Consider the following 21,668-nt stretch of genomic DNA (forward strand, 5'->3'; position numbering starts at 1 on the left):
TCTCCATGCTGTTGGTACTTCTCTCAAAGTTATTGCACTGCTTTGGCTAAAGGACAAAGCGATTCTAATGGCCTCTCTTACTTTCCCAGCTCCTCATTTTGACCCTTCAGGCAGCACTGCCCAATGTCATCAGGTTCTGCTGCTGTGCAGCTATGATTTACTTAGGCTACTGCTTCTGTGGATGGATCGTGCTGGGGCCTTACCATGACAAGGTACTGATAAACAACTTTTTTCCTATTACTGTTAAGCCGTTAGCATAGTGCCAGTGGCTTGTTATCCTTTTTCAATGAACTCCTTTTATTTTGTGATTCAGCTTAAAATGTTGAAGGTAGTATATCTAGTGCCATATTTATAAAGTGATAGGGTGTGACCAGCTTGAGAGAATATTTGATGTACTCAACTGTCTCAAATTCTTTCTTGCAATATATCAGGTAATTAAGTTCCGTTTACCACCAGTGAAGTCAAATTTAGTCAATTTGATTCATCGATATATCCAAGAGCAGTCTATTCAGATATGCCTTCTCAAAATGTGACTTTATTTAAAAAGTAGCATAGGGGGAAACTTGTAGAAATATTTGAAAATTTTGTTACCACAGCTATAGTTTGGAATATTATGCCCTTAAATGAAATAAACTTTAAAATGAAATGTATGAGCATGCATGGTTGGGACCTGGGTATCTCTGCACAGGCATTTCAAGGTCTCTTTAAGGTAAAGGGCAGATGCAAGGCTTGATTCAGAAGAGCACTGAGGGTGCAGCCCAGCTCCTGCATTTGATTCAGGCTACTCCAAGAGAAAGCTGCTTGTCCCAGGAAAAAAATAGTAGGCTTATATATGTTATATGCATCACAAAGCAAATGTGTGTGGTTACCTCAGGTTATTTGTTTGAAAATGGTAACTTGGGTTATCTGGTCCCATTATCTTTAATATGATGTCATGAACAAAGGTCTCCAATGGGAAGGAACATGGAATAAAGTGAACTTTTCTCTTTTCTTTTTCCAGTTTCGTTCTCTGAACATGGTCTCTGAGTGCCTTTTCTCTCTGATAAATGGAGACGATATGTTTGCCACGTTTGCAAAAATGCAGCAAAAAAGTTACTTGGTCTGGCTGTTTAGTAGAATTTACCTCTATTCATTCATCAGCCTCTTCATATATATGATTTTAAGTCTCTTCATTGCACTGATCACTGATACATATGAAACAATTAAGGTACGTTTATCAAGAGCCTTAAGTAGTAGCATTGTCCTATAACTTTTGGAGTAGCAGTAAAATTCAGTACCTAATGGCAGAAGAAAAGTTGATGGAATGTTACTTTCTTCAGGATAGCAAAAAAAGACCTTATTTTTAGAGACTGATAAACAGAAATAGAGGAAAAATTGAATGTTGAAAGTCTTAGTCTCTAAGTAGTTATGCTTTCTCATACAAGCTTTCTAACCTTTTATTAGAATTATAAGGGTCGTTAGAAGTCTGGGGGGTAAAGAGTGAAAAACTAAATAAAGAATGAAAAGGGTTAGTAGATATTGAGTGAATAAAACATATGGCATTTCAGCAAGCCAAAATATTGTGGGGAACACAAAAAATCCAATTTTCATAAAGAAAAATTGACCCCTTTGTTTGGACTGTACTGTAACTATGCCCATTGCTCTTTGCAAGGCCCTGCAGGGCACAAGCCCAGGGTCCAGCCTCCAGAATAGCAAAAGGATTAATGGGTCCAGTACTAGCATGTAGCTTTATACAGTCAGATACCTGAACTGAAAAACTATTGTCATTCATGTAAGATCTTTTAAAAATCAATTTGAGCCCATTGAAATATGGAAAGGCAGAATAATTATCCACATATGTTTACATTTCCGATAACCTTATATTGTTAGGTGTATTTGTGGCATAGACACTTCCACTTGGGGACTTTTCTTTCTGGGTATGAGAGGGGTAAAGAAACATGAAGCCATGTGATTGGCCCTAGGGATAAAGAGAATGCCTTGGTTTGGAGCTGATAATGATGAATACTTTGCTCATGAAGCCAGGGCTGTGACTTCATCCTTACTGAACAAGATTACAGGGACCAAATGTCCTCCTTGCTCTCTCATCTGCTCAGCAGATGTGTCCTTCGGATCACCAAGGCAACTGGGAAAGAATGTAGTTGTAACTTCAGATCCTTCCAAATGGTGCTCTAAAAGTTCACTGCCTCCAACTCTGCATGCAGAGAACTATGTGTTATTCGAGGGTGACATCTGAGAGCTCTAAGGGTAACATGAGTTTTCACCTTTGATGACATAAGCCTGAAACTCATATTTTAGATGCTAACCTCTCTCTGTGGGCTCAGGGCCCTTGCCAAATGGGCAAGCTAAGTTACTTTTGATCCTTTCTAATCATGGCATGTCCTAGAAATTTTAGGTCCCAAACTGATATAAATATGAGGCCCTTAAACAAACTTGTCTGCCTGGAAGACTGACTCCAAAAGGGTGTGCAGATTGGAAAGTTCCCTTACAGCATTCGGACCTTTATCCAGACACCTGGGCCAGCTCAGGAGAGTCCAAGACTGTGATGAGGTCTTCTGGGTGAGGTCAGGGATTTCCATCTCTTAGCCTGCTAGAAAACCTTGTTAATTTAGATCCACTGGGCTTCTTGTGGCCTGAACCATATTCCTTCGAAAATGCCTGCATCACACTGGTCTAGAAGTCACAGGCCTACAGGGCAGAGTAGTGACAGAGGTTCTCCGACTTGGGATGGGGCTGACTCAATTCTCCCTGGAAGGACAACTAAGACTTAGACTCAGTGTGCCCATTTGAGTTTCAGTGGACCCAGAAAGAGAGCTCAGGTAGGCAGCTGCAGAATCCCAGGCCCACTTTACCTCCGCCAAACCTGAGTGACTCTAGAGGCTACATCTCCTTGCAGGTACTCAGAAGTAACTATACTCTCTCTGTAGAAAACCCCCTCCCTTGCCAAATGATCCATTTTGAATTTGGAATGAAGCTGTTTTCAAGGGGCTTATTAATGAAAGCTTTTAACATTCTTCTGTTTAGCATTACCAACAAGATGGTTTCCCAGAGACTGAACTTCGTACATTTATATCAGAGTGCAAAGATCTACCCAACTCCGGAAAATACAGATTAGAAGATGACCCTCCAGTATCTTTATTCTGCTGTTGTAAAAAGTAGCTATCAGGTTTATCTGTACTTTAGAGGAAAACATAATGTGTAGCAGAGTTGGAAGACTATATGGATATTCTGAGATCAGATGTAGTATGTTTGAAGACTGTTATTTTGAGCTAATTGAGATCTATAATTTACCAATAACTGTTTATATTTTTAAAAAGCAATATTTAATGTCTTTGCAGTTTTATGCTGGGCTTGTTTTTAAAAATAACTTCAATGAGGAAAGCTATTGGATTATTATTATTTCTTGTTTATTTTGCCATGGCTTTAGAATGTATTCTCTGTGCCTCTCTTTTGCTCTGAAACTCTTGCTTCCCGCTATTCTGACTGTGTGGACTGTATAATCAGTGGAAAACAATCCCTGGTCTGACTGTGACTTTGGACAACTCAGTAACCCTGGCTTGGACCACTCTCAGGAGTCCATCCTTGAGAGACTGGGGGTCATTACCATATATACAGTAATCATTGCAGTTTAAAATCTTCCGTTAAAAGGAAGAATAAGAGTGCACCAGAATGAGAATGTGCCAGCTAACAATGTGATACAGCCATGTGTCACTTAGGATAGAGATACAGTCTGAGAAATGTGTTGTTAGGTGATTTTGTCATTAAACATCATAGCAGGTACTTCCATAAAACTAGATGGTACAGCTTACTACACACTAGGCTATTTGGTATAGCCTGTTGGTCCTAGGGTACAAATCTGTACAACATGTTACTGTATTGAATACAGTAGGCAATTGTAACACAATGGTAAGTATCTACACATAGAAAAGGGACAGTAAAAATATGGCTTTATAATCTTCTGGGACCACCATTGTACATGCGGTACATCGTTGACCAAAACATTGTTATCCAGCATATGACTGCATTTGGTTATGAAAGGCAACTGTTATTTGATTCTGCTTTTAGTTCTTAAGAGGATCAGGTTTTTAAATACTCATTTACAAGTTTTCTATCCTCCTTGAGTGTTAAAGTAGAAAGTAAAAAGAGTATCTTATATATGCATGAAATTAAAGCATATACCAAATGCATTTTTGATCAAGTAGTGATTATTTTATTAGTACTTGAGCAACCTGTTAAAACTAGTGATGTACTATACCTTTCATAGGCACATTATGTCTCACAGCAAAGTGTTTTGGGGTGAGAGGCTGTGGTTTCATGGGGCAAGGTTCTATAACTCACATTACAAATATTTCAGGGCTGGGCACAGTGGTTCATGCCTGTAATCCCTGCACTTTGAGAGGCCAAGGCAGGAGGATTGCTAGAGCCCAGGAGTTCAAGACCAGCCTAGGCAACATAGTGAGACTCATCTCTACAAAAAATAGAAAAAACTAGCTGGCATGGTGGTGCATGCCTGTAGTCCCAGCTACTTGGGAGGCTAAGGCAGGAGGATTGCTTGAGCCCAGGAAGTCGACTTCAGTGAGCTATGATCATGCCACTGCACTCCAGCCTGGGTGACAGAGTGAGACTCTGTCTCAAATATGTATACACACACATATACGTGAAAATAATTATGCTTAAAATTTTAAAATAAGAGAAATGTGTGCTGTAAAAAGACATAGAAATAGTCTCCTTATAGACTGCCTTATAGACTGCTAATTGAGAACTGCATGGATTTTCAACACATGAATATTTATTGTGTTTACTGTTTATTCAAGTAGAAGTGAATTCAATTATATACAGCAAAGATCTCAAAGCAAACTTTTAAAAAAAAACACTGATTTTTAAATTTCTAACTTTGTTTTACTGAGATTTTATTATTTAATCATAATGACAGTCATAATAATGACTCCAGGTGTTGAAATGGGAGGTTTTATAACAGGTGTAAGTTGTTTCTGAAGTACCTGAGGCTTTAAAAAATAAAAAAATCTAAATATCTAAGTGACTGTTTTGGGGACAGTTCTAATATTTATAATACTATCATTTTTAGAAATTACTAGAATTCTATGTGAGTTTTGAAATAATGTTTATTATGTGATAAATCTTTTTCTTTATACCTTGTGAGATTTTTAGACTAACGGTACTTCAATGGAAACATGAAACCACTGACCCAGTGTTCAGCCTGGAGTTTTGCTTTGCTCTGAAGTCATTATGTTTCTTCTGTAGAATCACAGCCAGTGACTTGGTGCCTTCACATCTCTCTCCTGATTCTCCAGGCTCTCTTATTGTGGTAGGAGTCCCTGATAAATTCCAAGGCTTAATTTTTAGTAATGATGTCCATGAGAGAATAGCTCTTCTGTCTACTGAAAGAAATAGCACTGACTGACTTTTTTGAACTGTCCTCAAACCAGTACAATGGCTTGATCTCGGTAGGCAGATAAATTATGGGCCAGTCATTTTAGAGTTATCCTTACATGTATATATGTACCATAGAGAATGCCAAGGCAGTTGTAAGAAAGAACATAGAATTGAAGTCATGTTTTTCTTCCAGGCTTCTAGTCTCCTTAGCCCGGGAAATCAGGGCTGGATTTTTGTCGATGATACCCCCTTTTTCAGGAAGTCAGATTCTCTGTCCCCTCCTCCTGCCATAATGATTTTCAGGGTTGTAAGCATAAGGGGATTTTTTTTTTTTTTTTTTTTTTTTTTTTTTTTTTTTTGAGATAGAGTGTTGCTCTGTTTCCCAAGCTAGAGGCTGGAGTATAGTGGAGCAATCTCACCTCACTTCAACCTGTGCCTCCCAGGTTCAAGCGATTCTTGTGCCTTAGCCTCCAGAGTCGCTGAAACTACAAGCACACACCACCACACGTGGCTATTTTGTTTTGTATTTTTAGTACAGACAGGGTTTCGCTATGTTGGCCAGGCTGGTCTTGAACTCCTGTCCTCAAGTGATCTGCCCGCATCAGCCTCCCAAAGTGCTGGAATTATAGGTGTGAGCCACCGCGCCCAGCCCACTGGGGGATCTTGTTAAAATTATGAATGTACAGGTAATACCAGCAGAGATATTCGTTCTCTCTCTCGCTCTCTCCCCTCTTTCTTTCTTTCTCTCTTTTCTTTCTCTTTCTCTTTATCAAAGCCTAAGCATAAATTCTTATTCATCATGTCCTGGGGGAGGCCAGGAATCTGCCATTTTTAGCCGGCACACAAAGTGATTCCGATACAAGTGGTTTGTGGTGGCTGCAGGGTCCAGAGCTTGACCAGGAACAGATAAATCCCTTTGTTGGGGCTACAAATAAGAAGTTGTTTATAAGTCTCAGGATTCAGAATGGTCTTCTATCACTCAAGAGAGAAACCACAGTAGTCAAGAAAGAAACCCCAAGAAAATGGGTTTATAGATATCAATGTGGATATTTTAGTATTTGTGTCTGTAAAACTCAGTTTTGTGCAGACATTGATTTTCCTGATGCTACATTTTTTTAAACAATTCAGGTGCCATTTTCTTTTTTCACTCAATAAAGTTTTAAATTATCTAATACATATTGAGTTTTAACTTTTTTATCCCACCACACTATTTTCAAATTAATACATACAAATAGGTGTATGGATTAGAACAAAAAAGGTAAAACTCATTATTTGCAGATATTATGATCTACATAGAAAGTCTAATAGAATCTAAATAACACATGGGTCAAAGAAGAAATATCCAGAGGCTGAGGCAGGAGGATCACTTGAGCCCAGGAAGTCGAGGCTGCAGTAAGCCACGATTGTGCCACTGCACTCCAGCCTGGGCAACAGAGTGAGACCTTGTCTCAAAAAAAAGAAAGAAATCTTGAGAAATTACAAATTATTTTGAACGAAATACAAACTCAAACAAAAATGGTAAAGAATTGTGGAAAACAGTAAAAGCAGTGCCTAGAGGAAAATTTATAGCATTGAATGCATATATTAGAAAAGAGGAAAGATGTAAAAATCAATCTCCTAAGCTTCTACTTTAGAAAATGGACAAAGAGCAAGTTAAATCCAAAGGAAGTAGAAAAAAATAAAAATTATAGCAGAAATTAATGAAGTTGAAAACAGGAAATCAGTGGAGAAAATCAACAAAACCAAAAGCTGGTTCTTTGAAAAGACAGATAAAATCAGTAAGCCTATAGCCAAGCTAACTAAGAAAAAACAGGGAAGATGCAAATGACTAATACTAGACATGAAAGAGGGAGCATCACTACCTATCCCACAGGCCATTCAATGGATAATAAAAGAATATTATGAACAAATCTATGCCTGCAAATTTGAAAACGTGGATGATATGGACCAATTCCTTCAAAGACACAATTGCCAACTGACAAAACTAACACAAGAATAAACAAACAATATGAATAAGACTCTAGTAAAGAAATGGAATCAATAATGAATAACCCTCCAAAACAGAAAGCACTGGGCCCAGATGGTTTTACTGGTGAATTCTACTAAACATTTAAGGAACAAATTATACCAATTCTGTATCATTTCTTCCAGAAGACAGAATTAGAATACATCCTAATTCATTCTGTGAGACCAGCATTAACATAATATCAAACCAGAGAGATATTATAAGAAAAGAAAACTAAAGAACAACATCTCTTATGAACATAGATGCAAAAATCCTCAACAAAAATATTAGCAAATCAAATTCAACAATGTATGAAAAAATTATATACTATAAGCAAGTGGGATTTATTCTAGGTAGCAAGGCTGATTCAACATTCAAACCTCAATTAATGTAATCCATCACATCAACAGGCTGAAGAAAATATATCATGATCATGTCAACACATACACAAAAAGCATTTTAAAAAAATCGAACATCCATTTCATGACAAAGCCCTCAGCAAACTAGGAAAAAGGGGGAACATCTTCAACTTCATAAAGAACATCTACAAAAAATAACTAGGGTTAACATCACACTTAATGGTGAGAAACTTAAGAAGTTTTCATGCTAAGACCAGCGACAAGGCAAGGATGTCCCCTCTTAACACTCTTTTTCAACATCATACTAGAAGTTCTAGCTAATGCAATAAAATACGAAAAGGAAATAAAAGGTATTCACATTGGGAAAGAAGAAATAAAACTGTCTTTGAGATGACATGATTATCTATGTAGGAAATCTGAGAGAATTAAAAAAATCTCCTGGAACTAATAAGTAATTATAACAAGATTGTAGGATACAAGGTTAATATACAAAAGTCAATCACTTTCTTATATATCAGCAATGAACAATTAGAATTTTAAATTAAAAACACAATACCATTTGTAGAAGTATCCCCCAAAATGAAACACTTGGCTATAAATCTAACATTATGTAGAAGTTCTATATGAAGAAAATTGTAAAACTCTGATGAAAGAAATCAAAGAACTAAATAGGTGGAGAGATATTTCATGTTTATGAATAAGAAGGCTCAATATTGTCAAGATGTCAGTTCTTCCTAACTTGATCTATAAATCAACACGACCCCAATTAAGATGCAAGGGAGTTATTTTGTGAATATCAAACAACTGATTTTAAAGTTTATATGGAGAGTCAAAAGACCCAGAATAGACAACACAATTTTGAAGGAGAGGAACAAAACAAAACAAACAAACAAAAACACGGCCTGATGTGAAGACTTACTAGTAAACTACAGTAATCGGCTGAGCACAATGGCTCACGTCTGTAATCCCAGCACTTTGGGAGGCCAAGGCGGGTGGATCACCTGAGGTCAGGAGTTTGAAACCAACCTGGCCAACATGGTGAAACCCTGTCTCTACTAAAAATAGAAAAAAATTAACTGGGCATGGTGGCAGGTGCTTGTAATCCCAGCTACTTGGGAGGGTGAGGCAGGAGAATCACTTGAACCTGGGAGGTAGAGGTTGCAGTGAGCTGAGATCATGCCATTGCTCTCCAGTTTAGGTGACAAGAGCGAAACTCCGTCTCAAAAAAAAAATAAATAAAAAATTAAAAACAAAAACCAAAAAACTACAATAATCAAGGTACTGGTGAAAGAATAGATAAGATAAATGCAACAGAATAGAGAGCCCAGGGGCCAGGGCGGTGGCCCACGCCTGTAATCCTAACACTTTGGGATGCCAAGGTGGGTGGATTGCTTTGAGCCCAGGAGTTTAAGAACAGTCTGGGCTACATGGCGAAACCTTGTCTCTATAAAAAATACAAAAATTAGCTGGGTGTGGTGGTGTGTGCCTGTAGTCCCAGCTACTTGAGAGGCTGACATGGGAAGGTTGCTTGAGCCCAGGAGTTCCAGGCTGCAGTGAGTCGAGGTCATGCCACTGCACTCCAGCCTCCAGCCTGGGCATCAGAGTGAGAACCTGTTTTTAAAAAAAGAATAGAGAGCCCAGAAATATATCCACATTAATATAGTCACCTGATCTTTGACAAAGGAGTAAAGATAATAAAATGGAGAAGATAGTCTCTTTAACAAATGGTATGTTAATAACTGGACATCCACATGTAAAAAATCACGAACCTAGACACAGACCTTTCACCCTTTACAAATATTAGGTCAAAATAAATCATAGATGTAAATGAAAGGGGAAAAGTAAAAACTCCTAGATAATAACACAGGAGGAAATCTATATGACCTTGGGTTTGGCAATTATGTTTTTTTTTCTTTTTCTTTTCTTTTTTTTTGGGGGGGGTGGGGGACAGAGTCTTGCTCTGTCACCCAGGCTGGAGTGCAGTGGCACGATCTCGGCTCACTGCAAGCTCCACCTCCAGGGTTCACACCATTCTCCTTCCTCAGCCTCCCGAGTAGCTGGGACTACAGGCGCCCGCCACCACGTCCGGCTAATTTTTTGTATTTTTAATAGAGACGGGGTTTCACCGTGTTAGTCAGGATGGTCTCGATCTCCTGACCTCGTGATCCGCCCGCCTCAGCCTCCCAAAGTGCTAGGATTACAGGCGTGAGCCACTGTGCCAGCCACCTTTTTTTGTTGTTGTTGTTCTTAAAAAGAGTTTATTCAAGCCACTATTTGAATATTTCTTTTTTTTCCACCTTTTAATATTTCAATAGCTTTCTGGGGAACAGATAGTGTTTGGTTACATGGATACTTTCTTTAGTGGTGATTTCTGAGATTGGGTGCACCCACCACTCGAGCAGTGTGCACTCTACCCAACGTGTAGTCTTTCATCCCTCACCACCTCCCACCCATCTTCCTGAGTCCCCAAATCCATTGTATCATTCTTATGCCTTTGTGCCCTCACAGCTTAGCTCCCACTTATTAGAGAGAACATATGACATTTTGTTTTCCATTCCTGAGTTACTTCATTTAGAATAATGGTCTCCAACGCCATCCAGGTGGCTGTAAATGCCATTATTTCTTTCCTTTTTATGGCCGAGTAGTATTCTATTGTATATAGATCACATTTTTTTATTCACTCATTGATTGATGGGCATTTCAGCTGGTTCCATATTTTTGCAATTGTGAATTGTTCTGCTATAAACATCCATGTACAAGTGCCTTTTTCGTATAATGACTTTTCCTCTGGTTAGATACCCAGTAATGGGATTGCTGAATCAAATGGCAGATCTGCTTTTAGTTCTTTAAGGAATTCGGACTGGGCGTGGTGGCTCACACACTTTGGGAAGCTGAGGTGGGTGGATCACTTGAGGTCAGGAGTTCAAGACCAGCCTTGTCAAAATGGCGGAAACCCCATCTCTACTAAAAATACAAAACAAAAAAAAATTAGCCGGACGTGGTGGCATGTGCCTGTAATTCCAGCTACCTGGGAGGCTGAGGTGGAGGAATAGCTTGAAACCGTGAGGCAGAGGTTGCAGTGAGCTGAGATCACTCTACTACACTGCAGCCTGGGTGACAAAGCAAAATCCTGTCTCAGAAAAGAAAAGAAAAAAAAAAAGGAATTCCCATACTGTTTTCCCATAGTGGTTGTACTAGTTTACATTCCCACCAGCAGTGTAAAAGTGTTCCCTTTTCACCAAATCCACGTCAACATCTATTATTTTTTGATTATGGCCATTTTTGCAGGAGTAAGTTGGTATCGCATTGTGGTTTTGATTTGTATTTCCCTAATAATTTGTGATGTTGAGCATTTTTTCATATGTTTGTTGGCCATTTGTTCTCAATTCTTTTGAGAATTGTCTAGTCATGTCCTCAGCTCAATTTTTGATAGGATTATTTGTTTTCTTACTGATCTGTCTGAGTTTCTTGTAGAGTCTGGGTATTAGTCCTTTGTCAGATGCACAGCTTGCAAAGATTTTCTCCCACTCTGTGGGTTGTCTGTTTGCTCTGCTGATTGTTTCTTTCACTGTGTAGAAGCTTTTTAGTTTACTTAAGTCCCATCCATTTATCTTTGTTTCTGTTGCTTTTGTTTTGGGTTCTTGGTCATGAAGTCTTTGCCTAAGCCAATGTCTAGAAGCATTTTTCCAATGTTATCTTCTATAATTTTTACGGTTTCAAGTCTTAGATTTAAGCCTTTGACCCACCTTGAGTTGATTTTTATATAAGGTGAGAGAAGAGAATCCAGTTTCATTCTTCTACATGTGGCTTGCCAATTATGCCAGCACCATTTGTTGAACAGAGTATCCTTTCCTCACTTTCTGGTTTTGTTTCCTTTGTTGAAGATCAGCTGGCTATAACTATTTGGCTTTATTTCTGGGTTTTCTATTCTGTTCCATCAGTCTATGTACCTATTTTTATATCAGTATCATGTAGTTTAGATGACTGTAGCCTTAGAGTAGAGTTTGAAGTTGGGTAATAAGATGCTTCCAGATTTGTTCTTTTTGCTTAGTCTTGCTTTGGCTATGTAGGATCTTTTTTGGTTCCATATTAATTTTAGGATTTTTTTCTAGTTCTGTAAAGAATAATGGTGGTATTTTGACAGGAATAACATTGAATCTTTAGATTGCTTTTGGCAGTATGGTCATTTTCACAATATTGATTCTACCCATCCATGAGCATGGGATGTGTTTCCATTTGTTTGTGTCATCTATGATTTCTTTTAGCAGTGTTTTGTAGTTTTCCTTGTAGAGGTCTTTCACCTCCTTGGTTAAGTATATTCCTAACTTTTAAAAATTTTTTGCAGCTATTGTAAAAGGGGTTGAGTTCTTTATTTGATTCTCAGCTTGGTCACTGTGTATAGCAGTGTTATTGATTTGTGCACATTGATTTTGTATCCTGAAATTTTAATGAATTCATTTATTAGATCTAGGAGCTTTTTCGATGAGTCTTTAGGGTTTTCTAAGTATATGATCATATCATCAGTGAACAGTGACAGTTTGACTTCCTCTTTGCCAATTTGGATGCCCTTTTATTTCTTTCTCTTGTCTGATTGCTCTGGCTAGGAATTCCAGAACTATGTTGAATAGAAGTGTTGAAAGTGGGCATCCTTGTCTTGCTCCAGTTCTGTCAACTTTCCCCATTCAGTATAACGTTGGCTGTGGATTTGTCATACATGGCTTTTATTACCTTAAGGTTTGTCCCTTCTATGCTGATTCTGCTGAGGGTTTTAATCCTAAAGGGATGCTGGATTTTGTCAAATGCTTTTTCTTTATCTATTGAGATGATCATTTGATTTTTGTTTTTAATTCTGTTTATGTGGTGTATCACATTTATTGACTTGCTTATGTTAAACCATCTCTGCATCCCTGGTATGAAACCCACTTGATTATGGTGGATTACTTTTTGATATGCTATTTGATATGGTTTAGCTGTGTCCCCAACCAAATCTCATCTTGAATTCCCACGTGTTGTGGAAGGGACCTGGTTGGGGGTAGTTGAATCATGGGGGCAGGTCTTTTCCATGCTGTTCTGGTTATAGTGAGTAAGTCTCATGAGATCTGATAGCTTTATAAGGGGAAGTTTCCCTGCACAAGCTGTCTCTGTGCCTGCTGCCATCCATGTAAGATGGGACTTCCTCCTCCTTGCCTTCCGCCGTGATTGTGAAGCTTCCCCAGCCACATGTAACTGTAAGTCCGTTAAACCACTTTTTTTTTTTTTTTTTTTTTTTTGAGACAGAGTTTCACTCTTGTCACCCAGTCTGGAATGCAGTGATCTTGGCTCACCACAACCTCTGCCTCCCGGGTTCAAGTGATTCTCCTGCTTCAGCCTCCCAAGTAGCTGGGGTTACAGGCACCCACCACTATGCCTGGCTAATTTTTTGTATTTTTTCTTTTTAGTAAAGACGGGGTTTCACCATGTTGGCCAGGCTGGTCTAAAACTCCTAACCTCAGGTGATCTGCCTGCCTTGGCCTCCAAAAGTGTTGGAATTACAGGCATGAGCCACCATGCCTGGCCCATTAAACCTCTTCCTTTTGTAAATTGCCCAGTCTTAGTTATGTCTTTGTCAGCAGCATGAAAACAGACTAATACAGTAAATTGGTACCAGTAGAGTGGGACACCGATGAACAGATACCAGAAAATGTGGAAGCAACTTTGGAACTGGATAACTGGCAGAGGCTGGAAGAGTTTGGGGGGCTGAGAAGAAGACAGGAAAATATGGGACAGTTTGGAACTTCCTAGAGACTTGTTGAATGGTTTTGACCAAAATGCTGATAAATATGGACAATGAAATCCTGGCTGAGGTGATCTCAGAGGGAGATGACGAACTTGTTGGGAACTGGAGTAAAGGTGACTCTTGTTATGTTTTAGCAAAGAAACCGGTGGCATTTTGCCCCTGCACTAGAGGTTTGTGAAACTTTGAACTTGAGAGAGATTATGTAGGGTATCCAGTGGAAGGAATTTCTAAGCAGCAAAACATTCAAGAGTGACCTGGGTGCTGTTAAAGGCATTCAGTTTTTATAGGGAAACAGAGCATAAAAGTTTGGAAAATGTGCAGCCTGACAATGTGATAGAGAAGAAAGTCCCATTTTCTGAGAAGAAATTCAAGCTGGCTTCAGAAATTTGAATAAGTAACAAGGAGTCAAATGTCAATCCCCAGGACAATGGGGAAAATGTCTCCAGGGCAAGTCAGAGGCCTTTGAGGCAGCCCCTCCCATTACAGGCCCAGAGATCTAGGAGGAAAAAGTGGTTTCGTGGGCTGGGCCCAGGGTTCCTCTGCTGTGTGCAGTCTAGGGACTTGGTGTCCTATATCCCAGCTGCTCTAGTGTGGCTTAAAGGGGCCAACATAGAGCTCGGGCTGTTGCTTCAGAGGGTGGAAGCCGCAAGTCTTGGCGGCTTCCACATGATATTCAGCCTGCAGGTGCACAGAAGTTAAGAACTGAGGCTTGGGAACCTCCGTCTAGATTTTAGAGGATGTATGGAAATGCCTGGATGCCCAGGTAGAAGTTTGCTGCCAGGGTGGGGCCCTCATGGAGAATCTCCATGAGGGCAGTGTGGAAGGGAAGTGTGGCATCCGAGCCCCCACACAGAATCCCTACTGGGGCACCTCCTAATGGAGCTGTGAGAAGAGGACCATCATCCTCCAGACTCCAGAATGCTAGATCCACTGACAGCTTGCACCATGTACCTGGAAAAGCCACAGACACTCGATGTCAGCTTGTGAAAGAAGCTGGGAGGGAGGCTGTACCCTGCAAAGCCACAGGGGCAGAGCTGCCCAAGACCATGGGAACCCATCTCTTGCATCAGTATAACCTGGATGTGAGACATGGAGTCAGAGCAGATCATTTTGGAGCTTTAAGATTTGACTGCCCCCTGGACTTGCATGGGGCCTGTAGCCCCTTTGTTTTGGCCAATTTCTCCCATTTGGAATAGCTGTATTTACCCAATGCCTGTAACCCCACCATATCTAGGAAGTATCTACTTTGCCTTTGATTTTACAGGCTTATAGGTGAAAAGGACTTGCCTTGTCTCAGATGAGACTTCGGACTTTGGACTTTTGAATAAATGCTGAAATGAGTTAAGACTTTAGGGGACTGTTGGGAAGGCATGACTGGTTTTGAAATGTGAGGACATGAGATTTGCGAGGGACCATGGGTGGAATGATATGGTTTGGCTGTGTCCCCACCCAAATCTCATCTTGAATTCCCAGGTGTTGTGGGAGGGTCCTGGTGGGGGATAGTTGAATCATGGGGCAGGCCTTTCCCATGCTCTTCTCATGATAGTGAATAAGTCTCACTAGATCTGATGGTTTTATAATGGAGAGTTTCCCTACAGAAGCTCTCTCTTTTCCTGCTGCCATCCATGTAAGATATGACTTGCTCCTCCTTGCCTTCTGCCATGATTGTGAGGCTTCCCCAGCCACATGGAATTGTAAGCGCATTAAACCTTATGCTTTTGTAAATTTCCCAGCTCGGTTATGTGTTTATCAGCAGTGTGAAAATGGACTAATACACTGCTGTATTCAGTTAGTTAGTATTTTGAGAATTTTTGCATCTATGTTCATCAGGGATACTGGTCTGTAGTTTCCTTTTCTTGGTATGTCCTTTCTTCATTTTGGTATTAGGATGATACTGGCTTCATAGAATAATTAGGGAGGATTTCCTCTCTGTATTTTTTGAAATAGTTTAAATAAGATTGATACCAATTCTTCGAATATCTGATAGAATTCAGCGGTGAATCCATCTGGTCCTTGACTTTTTTTTGTTGGCAATTTTAAATTTACCATTTCAATCTTGCTGTCTGTTATTGGTCTTTTCGGAGTTTCTATTTCTTCCTGGTTTAATCTAGGATGGTTTTGTGTGTGTATATGTGTGTGTATATGTATACGTATATACACACACACGTATATATGTATATATACATATATGTATGCATATGTATATGTATATCTGTATAATACACATGCGTGTGCATATATATACACATACACACATATATATATTTTTTATATATATATATATATTTTTTTTTTTTTTTTTTGAGACAGAGTCTCACTCTGTTGCCCAGGCTGGAGTGCAGTGGCGCGATCTCGGCTCACGGCAACCTCTGCCTCCTGGGTTCAAGTGGTTCTCCTGCCTCAGTCTCCTGAGTAGCTAGGATTACAGGTGCACACCATGATGCCCAGCTAATTTTTGTATTTTTAGTAGAGATGAGATTTCACCATGTTGGTCAGGCTTGTCTTGAACTCCTGACCTCAAGTGATCCACCCACATTGGCCTCTCAAAGTGCTGGGATTACAGGCGTGAGCCACTGTGCCTGGCCCTTCTAGGAGGGTTGTATATTTCCAGGAATTGATCCATCTCCTCTAGGTTTTCTAGTTTGTGCACATAAATGTGTTCATAGTAGCCTTGAATGATCTTTTGTATTTCTGTGGTATCAGTTGTAATATCTTCCATTTCATTTCTAATTGAGCTTATTTGAATCTTCTCTCTTCTTTTCTTGGTTAATCTCATTAATGGTCTATCAATTTTATCTTTTGAAAGAATCAGCTTTTTGTTTCATTTACCTTTTGTATTTTTTTTGTTTCAATTTCATTTAGTTCTGCTCTGATCTTTGCTATTTCCTTTCCTCTGGTGGGTTTGGGTTTGGTTTGTTCTTGTTTCTCTACTTCCTTGAGGTGAGACTTTAGATTGTCTATTTGTGCTTTTTCAGACTTCTTAATGTACGCATTTAATGCTATGAACTTTCCTCTTAGCACTGCTTTTGCTGTATCCCAGAGGTTTTGATAGGTTGTGTTACCATTATTGCTCAGTTCAAATATTTTTTTAATTTCCATCTTGATTTCAACCCAACAATCATGCAGGCACAGATTATTGAATTTCCATGTATTTGCATGGTTTTGTGAGTTCCTTTTGAAGTTGATTTCCAATTTTATTCCAATGTGGTCTGAGAAGGTACTTGATATAATTTTTATTTTCTTAAATTTATTGAGACTTGTTTTGTGGTCTATCATATGATCTATCTTGGAGAATATTCTATATGCTGATGAAAATGTATATTCTGCAATTGTTGGGTAGAATGTTTTGTAATATCTGTTAAGTCCATTTGTTCTAGGGTATAGTTTACATCCATTGTTTCTTTGTTGGCTTTCTGTCTTAATGACCTGTCTAGTGCTGTCAGTGGAATATTGAAGTCCCACACTATTATTGTGTTGCTGTCTATCTCATTTCTTAGGTCCAATAGTAATTGTTTCATAAATTTGGGAGCTCCAGCGTTAGGTACATACATATTTAGGATTGTGATATTTTCCTGTTGGACTAGACTTTTTATCATTATATAATGTCACTCTTTTTTAAGTGTTGTTGCTTTAAAGTCTGTTTTGTCTGATATAAGAATACCTAGTCCTGCTTACTTTTGGTGTCCATTTGCATGATGTATCTTTCTACCCCTTTATCTTAAGTTTACATGAGTCCTTATGTGTTAGGTGAATCTCTTGATGACAGCAGATACTTGGTTGGTGAATTCTTATCCATTCAGCCATTCTGTATCTTTTAAGTGGAGCAGTTAGGCCATTTACATTCAACATTATTGAAATGTGAGGTACTATTCTATTCATCGTGCTAGTTGTTGCCCATATACCTTTTTTCATTGTTATTGTTTTATATGTCTTTTGAGATTTATGCTTTAAGGAGATTCTATTTTGGTGTATTCTGAGGTTTTGTTTTAAGATTTAGAACTTCTTTTAGCAGTTCTTGTAGTGCTGTCTTGGTAGTGGTTAATTCTCTCAGCATTTGTTTGTCTGATAAATACTTTATGTTTCCTTCATTTATGAAGCTTAGTTTTGCTGGATACAAAATTCTTGGCTGATAATTGTTTTGTTTGAGGAGGCTAAAGATAGGACCCCAATCCCTTCTAACTTGTAGGGTTTCTGCTGAGAAATCTGGGGTTAATCTAATAGGTTTTTTTTTATAGGTTACTTGATGCTTTTGTCTCACAGCTCTTAAGATTCTTTCCTTCATCCTGGCTTTCAATAACCTGATGACTATGTGCCTAGTTGATGATCTTTTTGTGATGAATTTCTCGGGTGTTCTTTGAGCTTCTTGTGTTTGGATGTCTAGATCTCTAGCAAGGCCAGGAAGGTTTCCCTTAATTACTGCCTCAAATAAGTTTTCCAAACTTTTAGATTTCTCTTCTTTCTCAGGAACACCAATTATTCTTAGGTTTGGTTGTTTAACACAATCCCAAACTTCTTGGAGGCTTTGTTCATTTTTTATTTCTTTTTTCTTTGTCTTTGTCAGATTGGGTGAATTTGAAAGCCTTGTTTTCAACCTCTGGAGTTCCTTCTTCTACGTATTTGATTCTATTGTTGAAACTTTCCAGTGTAGCTTGCATTTCTCTAAGTCTGTCTTTCATTTCCAGAAGTTGTAATTGTTTTTTATTTGTGTTATTTTTTCTGGAGATTTTTTTGTCCATACTCTGTACGATTGTTTAAATTTCTTTAAGTTGGTTTTCACCTTTTTCTGGTGCTTCCTTGAGTAGCTTAACAACGGACCTTCTGAATTTTTTCTCTGGAAATTCAGAGATTTCTTCTTGGTTTGGATCCATTGCTGGTGAGCTAGTGTGATATTTTGAGAGTGTTGAAGAACCTTGCTTTGTCATATTACCAGAATTGTTTTTCTGGTTCCTTCTCATTTGGGTAGACTATGTCAGAAGAAAGATCTGGGGCTCAAGGGCTGCTGTTCAGATTATTTTGTCCCATGGGGTGATCCCTTGATGTAGTACTCTCCCCCTTCCTCTAGGGATGGGGCTTCCTGAGAGCTGGACAGTGATTGTTTTTGCTGTTGTGGGTCTAGCCACCTAATGGAGCTTGGGTTCCGGGCTGGTACTGGGGAGTGTCTGCAGAGTCCTGTGATGTGATCTGTCTTCAGGTCTCTCAGCCATGGATACCAGCACCTGCTCCAGTAGAGGTAGTATATGAGTGAAGCGGACTCTGTGAGGGTCCTTGGTTGTAGTTTTGTTTAGTGCACTGGTTTTCTCAAATGCTTTCTCCAGTCTTTTCTTATATGGGTGCTAGGGCACTAATTGCCCCAGGCTACAAGCCTCCCCACTGAGAAAGCCAGCAGGGCTTTCAGGCCCCACCCCTCACAGCCTGCCACTGCTTCTGTGGTCCTATCTGTACTTTCTGTCCATCTCCCTCCCCTGGATTCTGCCCAGGAAAATTCACACTTGGTCAAAATTATTACAAAGCTCAACTGGAAGTTTCCTTCTCCCTGTGGTCCTTCCCCAATTCCATTGGCAGCCCTCCCCAAGGACCCCAGTGAGATAAAGTCAGAAATGGCTTCCCTGGTGACTGGGAGCACCTAGAGGGCTCTTCCCACCGCGGCTTCTACTTTTATATTTTGCTCAGTTGTCTAAATTCATTTTAGTTCTAGGTAAGGTTAAATCCTTCTCCCATGATCTGGATTTTCAGGTTCACCAGTGAGGATGTGTGTTCGGAGGTAGACTTTCCCCATTCACACTTTGGGCACTCACCATTTTTCAGCTGTCTCACAGAGTTTGCAGCCACAAGCCACTTTTTCAAAGGGTCTGTGAATCCTTTCAGTGTTCCTGATATGTTCCTGTGGTAGTTCTTGAAGCAAAAGCTCATGATGTCAGTCTCCACATGCTGTTATGTTCATCTGAGTGGGAGCTGCAAGTTAGTCCTGCCTCCTATCTGCCATTTTTTTTTCCTGGAGCCTGACTTTTTAAACACAACACTGAAAGCATGATCCATGAAATAAATAATTGATAAATTGGTCTTCATTATAATTAAAAACTTCTACTCTGTAAAAGATATCATCAAGAGAAAGAGAAGAAAAGCTGCAGACAAGGAGCAAAATACTTGCAAAAGACATAGCTAAAAAAAGGATTGTTATTCAAAATATATAAAGAACTCATATATCTTTCTTGTTGAGATGAGGTTTTGTTCTATTGCTCACACTGGACTGCAGCCTTGAACTCCTAGGTTCAAGCAATCCTCCCGCCTCAGCCTCCCGAGTAGCTAGGACCACAGGTGCGTACCACCAAACCCAGATAATTAAAAGAAAATTTCTTTCATAGAGACAGGATCTCTCTTTGTTGCTCAGGCTGGTGTTGAACTCCTGGCCTCAAGCGATCCTCCCATCTCAACCTCCCAAGGTGTTGAGATTACCGGCATGAGCCACCAGGCCCAGCCTAAAGAACCCTTAAAACTCAACAATAAGAAAATAAACAGCCCCATTAAAAAATAAGCAAAAGACCTGAAGAGATACCTCAGTAAAGAAGACGTACAGATGAAAAACAAGTATATGAAAACATACTCAACATCATATGTCATTAGGGAATTGCAAATTAAAACAAGATACCACTACACACCTATTAGAATGGCCAAAACTTGTAACACTGAAAATTCCGAATACTGGCAAGTATGTGGAGCAATAGGAACTCTCATTCATTGCTGGTGCAAATGTAAAATAATACAGCCACTGTGGAAGATAGGCAGTTTCTTACAAAGCTATACTTTTACCAGACAATCCAGCTATTGTACTCCGTGGTATTTAAAAAAAGGTACACAAAAATCTGCACACAGATGTTGAAAATAGCTTTATTTATAATTGCCAAAACTTGGAAAAAACCAAATGTCCTTTCATAGGTGAATGAACAAATACACTGTGATATATTCATTCAATGGAACATTATTCAGTGCTAAAAAGAATTGACCTATCAAGCCACATGAAGACAAAGAAGAAGCTTAAATGCAAAAATGCCAAATGCTTAAATGAAAAAAAAAGCCAATATGAAAAGGCTATATACTGTATGATTCCAACTATCTGAAAAGGAAAAACTATTGTGAAAGTAAAAAGATGAGTGGTTGCCAGGGGTTGGAGGGAGGGATGGATAGATGGAGCACAAAGGATTAGGTAGTGTTTTCATCAGTTTGGGCTGCTATTACAGAATACTACAGCCAGGGCGGCTTAAACAACAGAAATTGATTTCTCATAGTTCTAGAGGCGACAGAATCCAAGATCAAGGCGCTAGCACACCTCGTGTCTGGTGAGGGTGCTCTTCCTGGTTTGCAGACAGCCATCTTCTCGTTATATCCTCATATGGTGGAGAGAGAGAGATCATCTCTCTCCTGTCTTTTCTTATATGGGTGCTAGGGCACTAATTGCATTCATGAGGACTCGACCCTCAAGACCTAATTACCTCCTAAACGCCCCATCCCCAAATATCATCACATTAGGGATTTAGGTTGCAACATATACATTTTGGTGGGGGAGGGGGATTGGTAAAGTGGGGACAAACATTCAGCCCACAGCAGGCAGTGAAACTATTCTGTATGATACTCTGGTGGTAGATATGTGTCATTATACATTTGTCAAAACTTACAGCCTGCACACAAGAGTGAACCCTAAAGTATGGACTTTGAGTGATGATTTGTCAATGCATATTCGTCAATTATAACAAATGTACTACTCTGGTGTAGGATTTTAATAGTGTGGGAGAGGCTATGCGTATGTGGAAGCAGGGAATATATAGGAACTTTGTACTTTCTGTAAAATTTTGCAATAAGCCTAAAACTGATCTAAAAATAGTCTATTTAAAAAAAATTAAAAGAAGAATAAATATTTCATAATACATGGAACACAGCCACTCTCTTCTTTACATACTGTGTATGATTATGTTTACACTAGATAGTTAAATAGTTGTAAAGGAGAAAGTACAATCCACGAACCCTACATATTTATATCTGACCTTTACAGAAAAAAAAAATAGCCAACCCTGAATTATAAGATAGCTTGCTGAAAACTGGCTTACTTGATGTTGAAAAATCGAGGTGCATTAATATCTCCCAC

At 39.2% G+C, this 21,668-nt stretch overlaps 2 protein-coding genes across 7 annotated transcripts in view; one reads left to right on the forward strand and one right to left on the reverse strand.

The window, feature by feature from the left end:
* The window catches only part of MCOLN3 (mucolipin TRP cation channel 3), a 32,067-nt gene extending 27,883 nt beyond the window's left edge, over positions 1-4,184 (forward strand). For all 3 annotated transcript variants that reach the window (XM_001108412.5, XM_028831906.2, XM_077953479.1), the window contains 3 exons: positions 90-212; positions 1,001-1,207; positions 3,022-4,184. In XM_001108412.5, the coding sequence (XP_001108412.1) occupies positions 90-212; positions 1,001-1,207; positions 3,022-3,156 (465 nt within the window). In that variant the 3' untranslated portion in view covers positions 3,157-4,184. The remainder of the gene's footprint in view (positions 1-89; positions 213-1,000; positions 1,208-3,021) is intronic.
* DNAI3 (dynein axonemal intermediate chain 3) overlaps positions 1-21,668 on the reverse strand; it is a 142,214-nt gene that overhangs the window by 116,779 nt on the left and 3,767 nt on the right. The gene's annotated exons all lie outside the window — the stretch shown is intronic.

This window comes from Macaca mulatta, chromosome 1 (assembly GCF_049350105.2).
Source record: "Macaca mulatta isolate MMU2019108-1 chromosome 1, T2T-MMU8v2.0, whole genome shotgun sequence".
NCBI lineage: Eukaryota > Metazoa > Chordata > Mammalia > Primates > Cercopithecidae > Macaca > Macaca mulatta.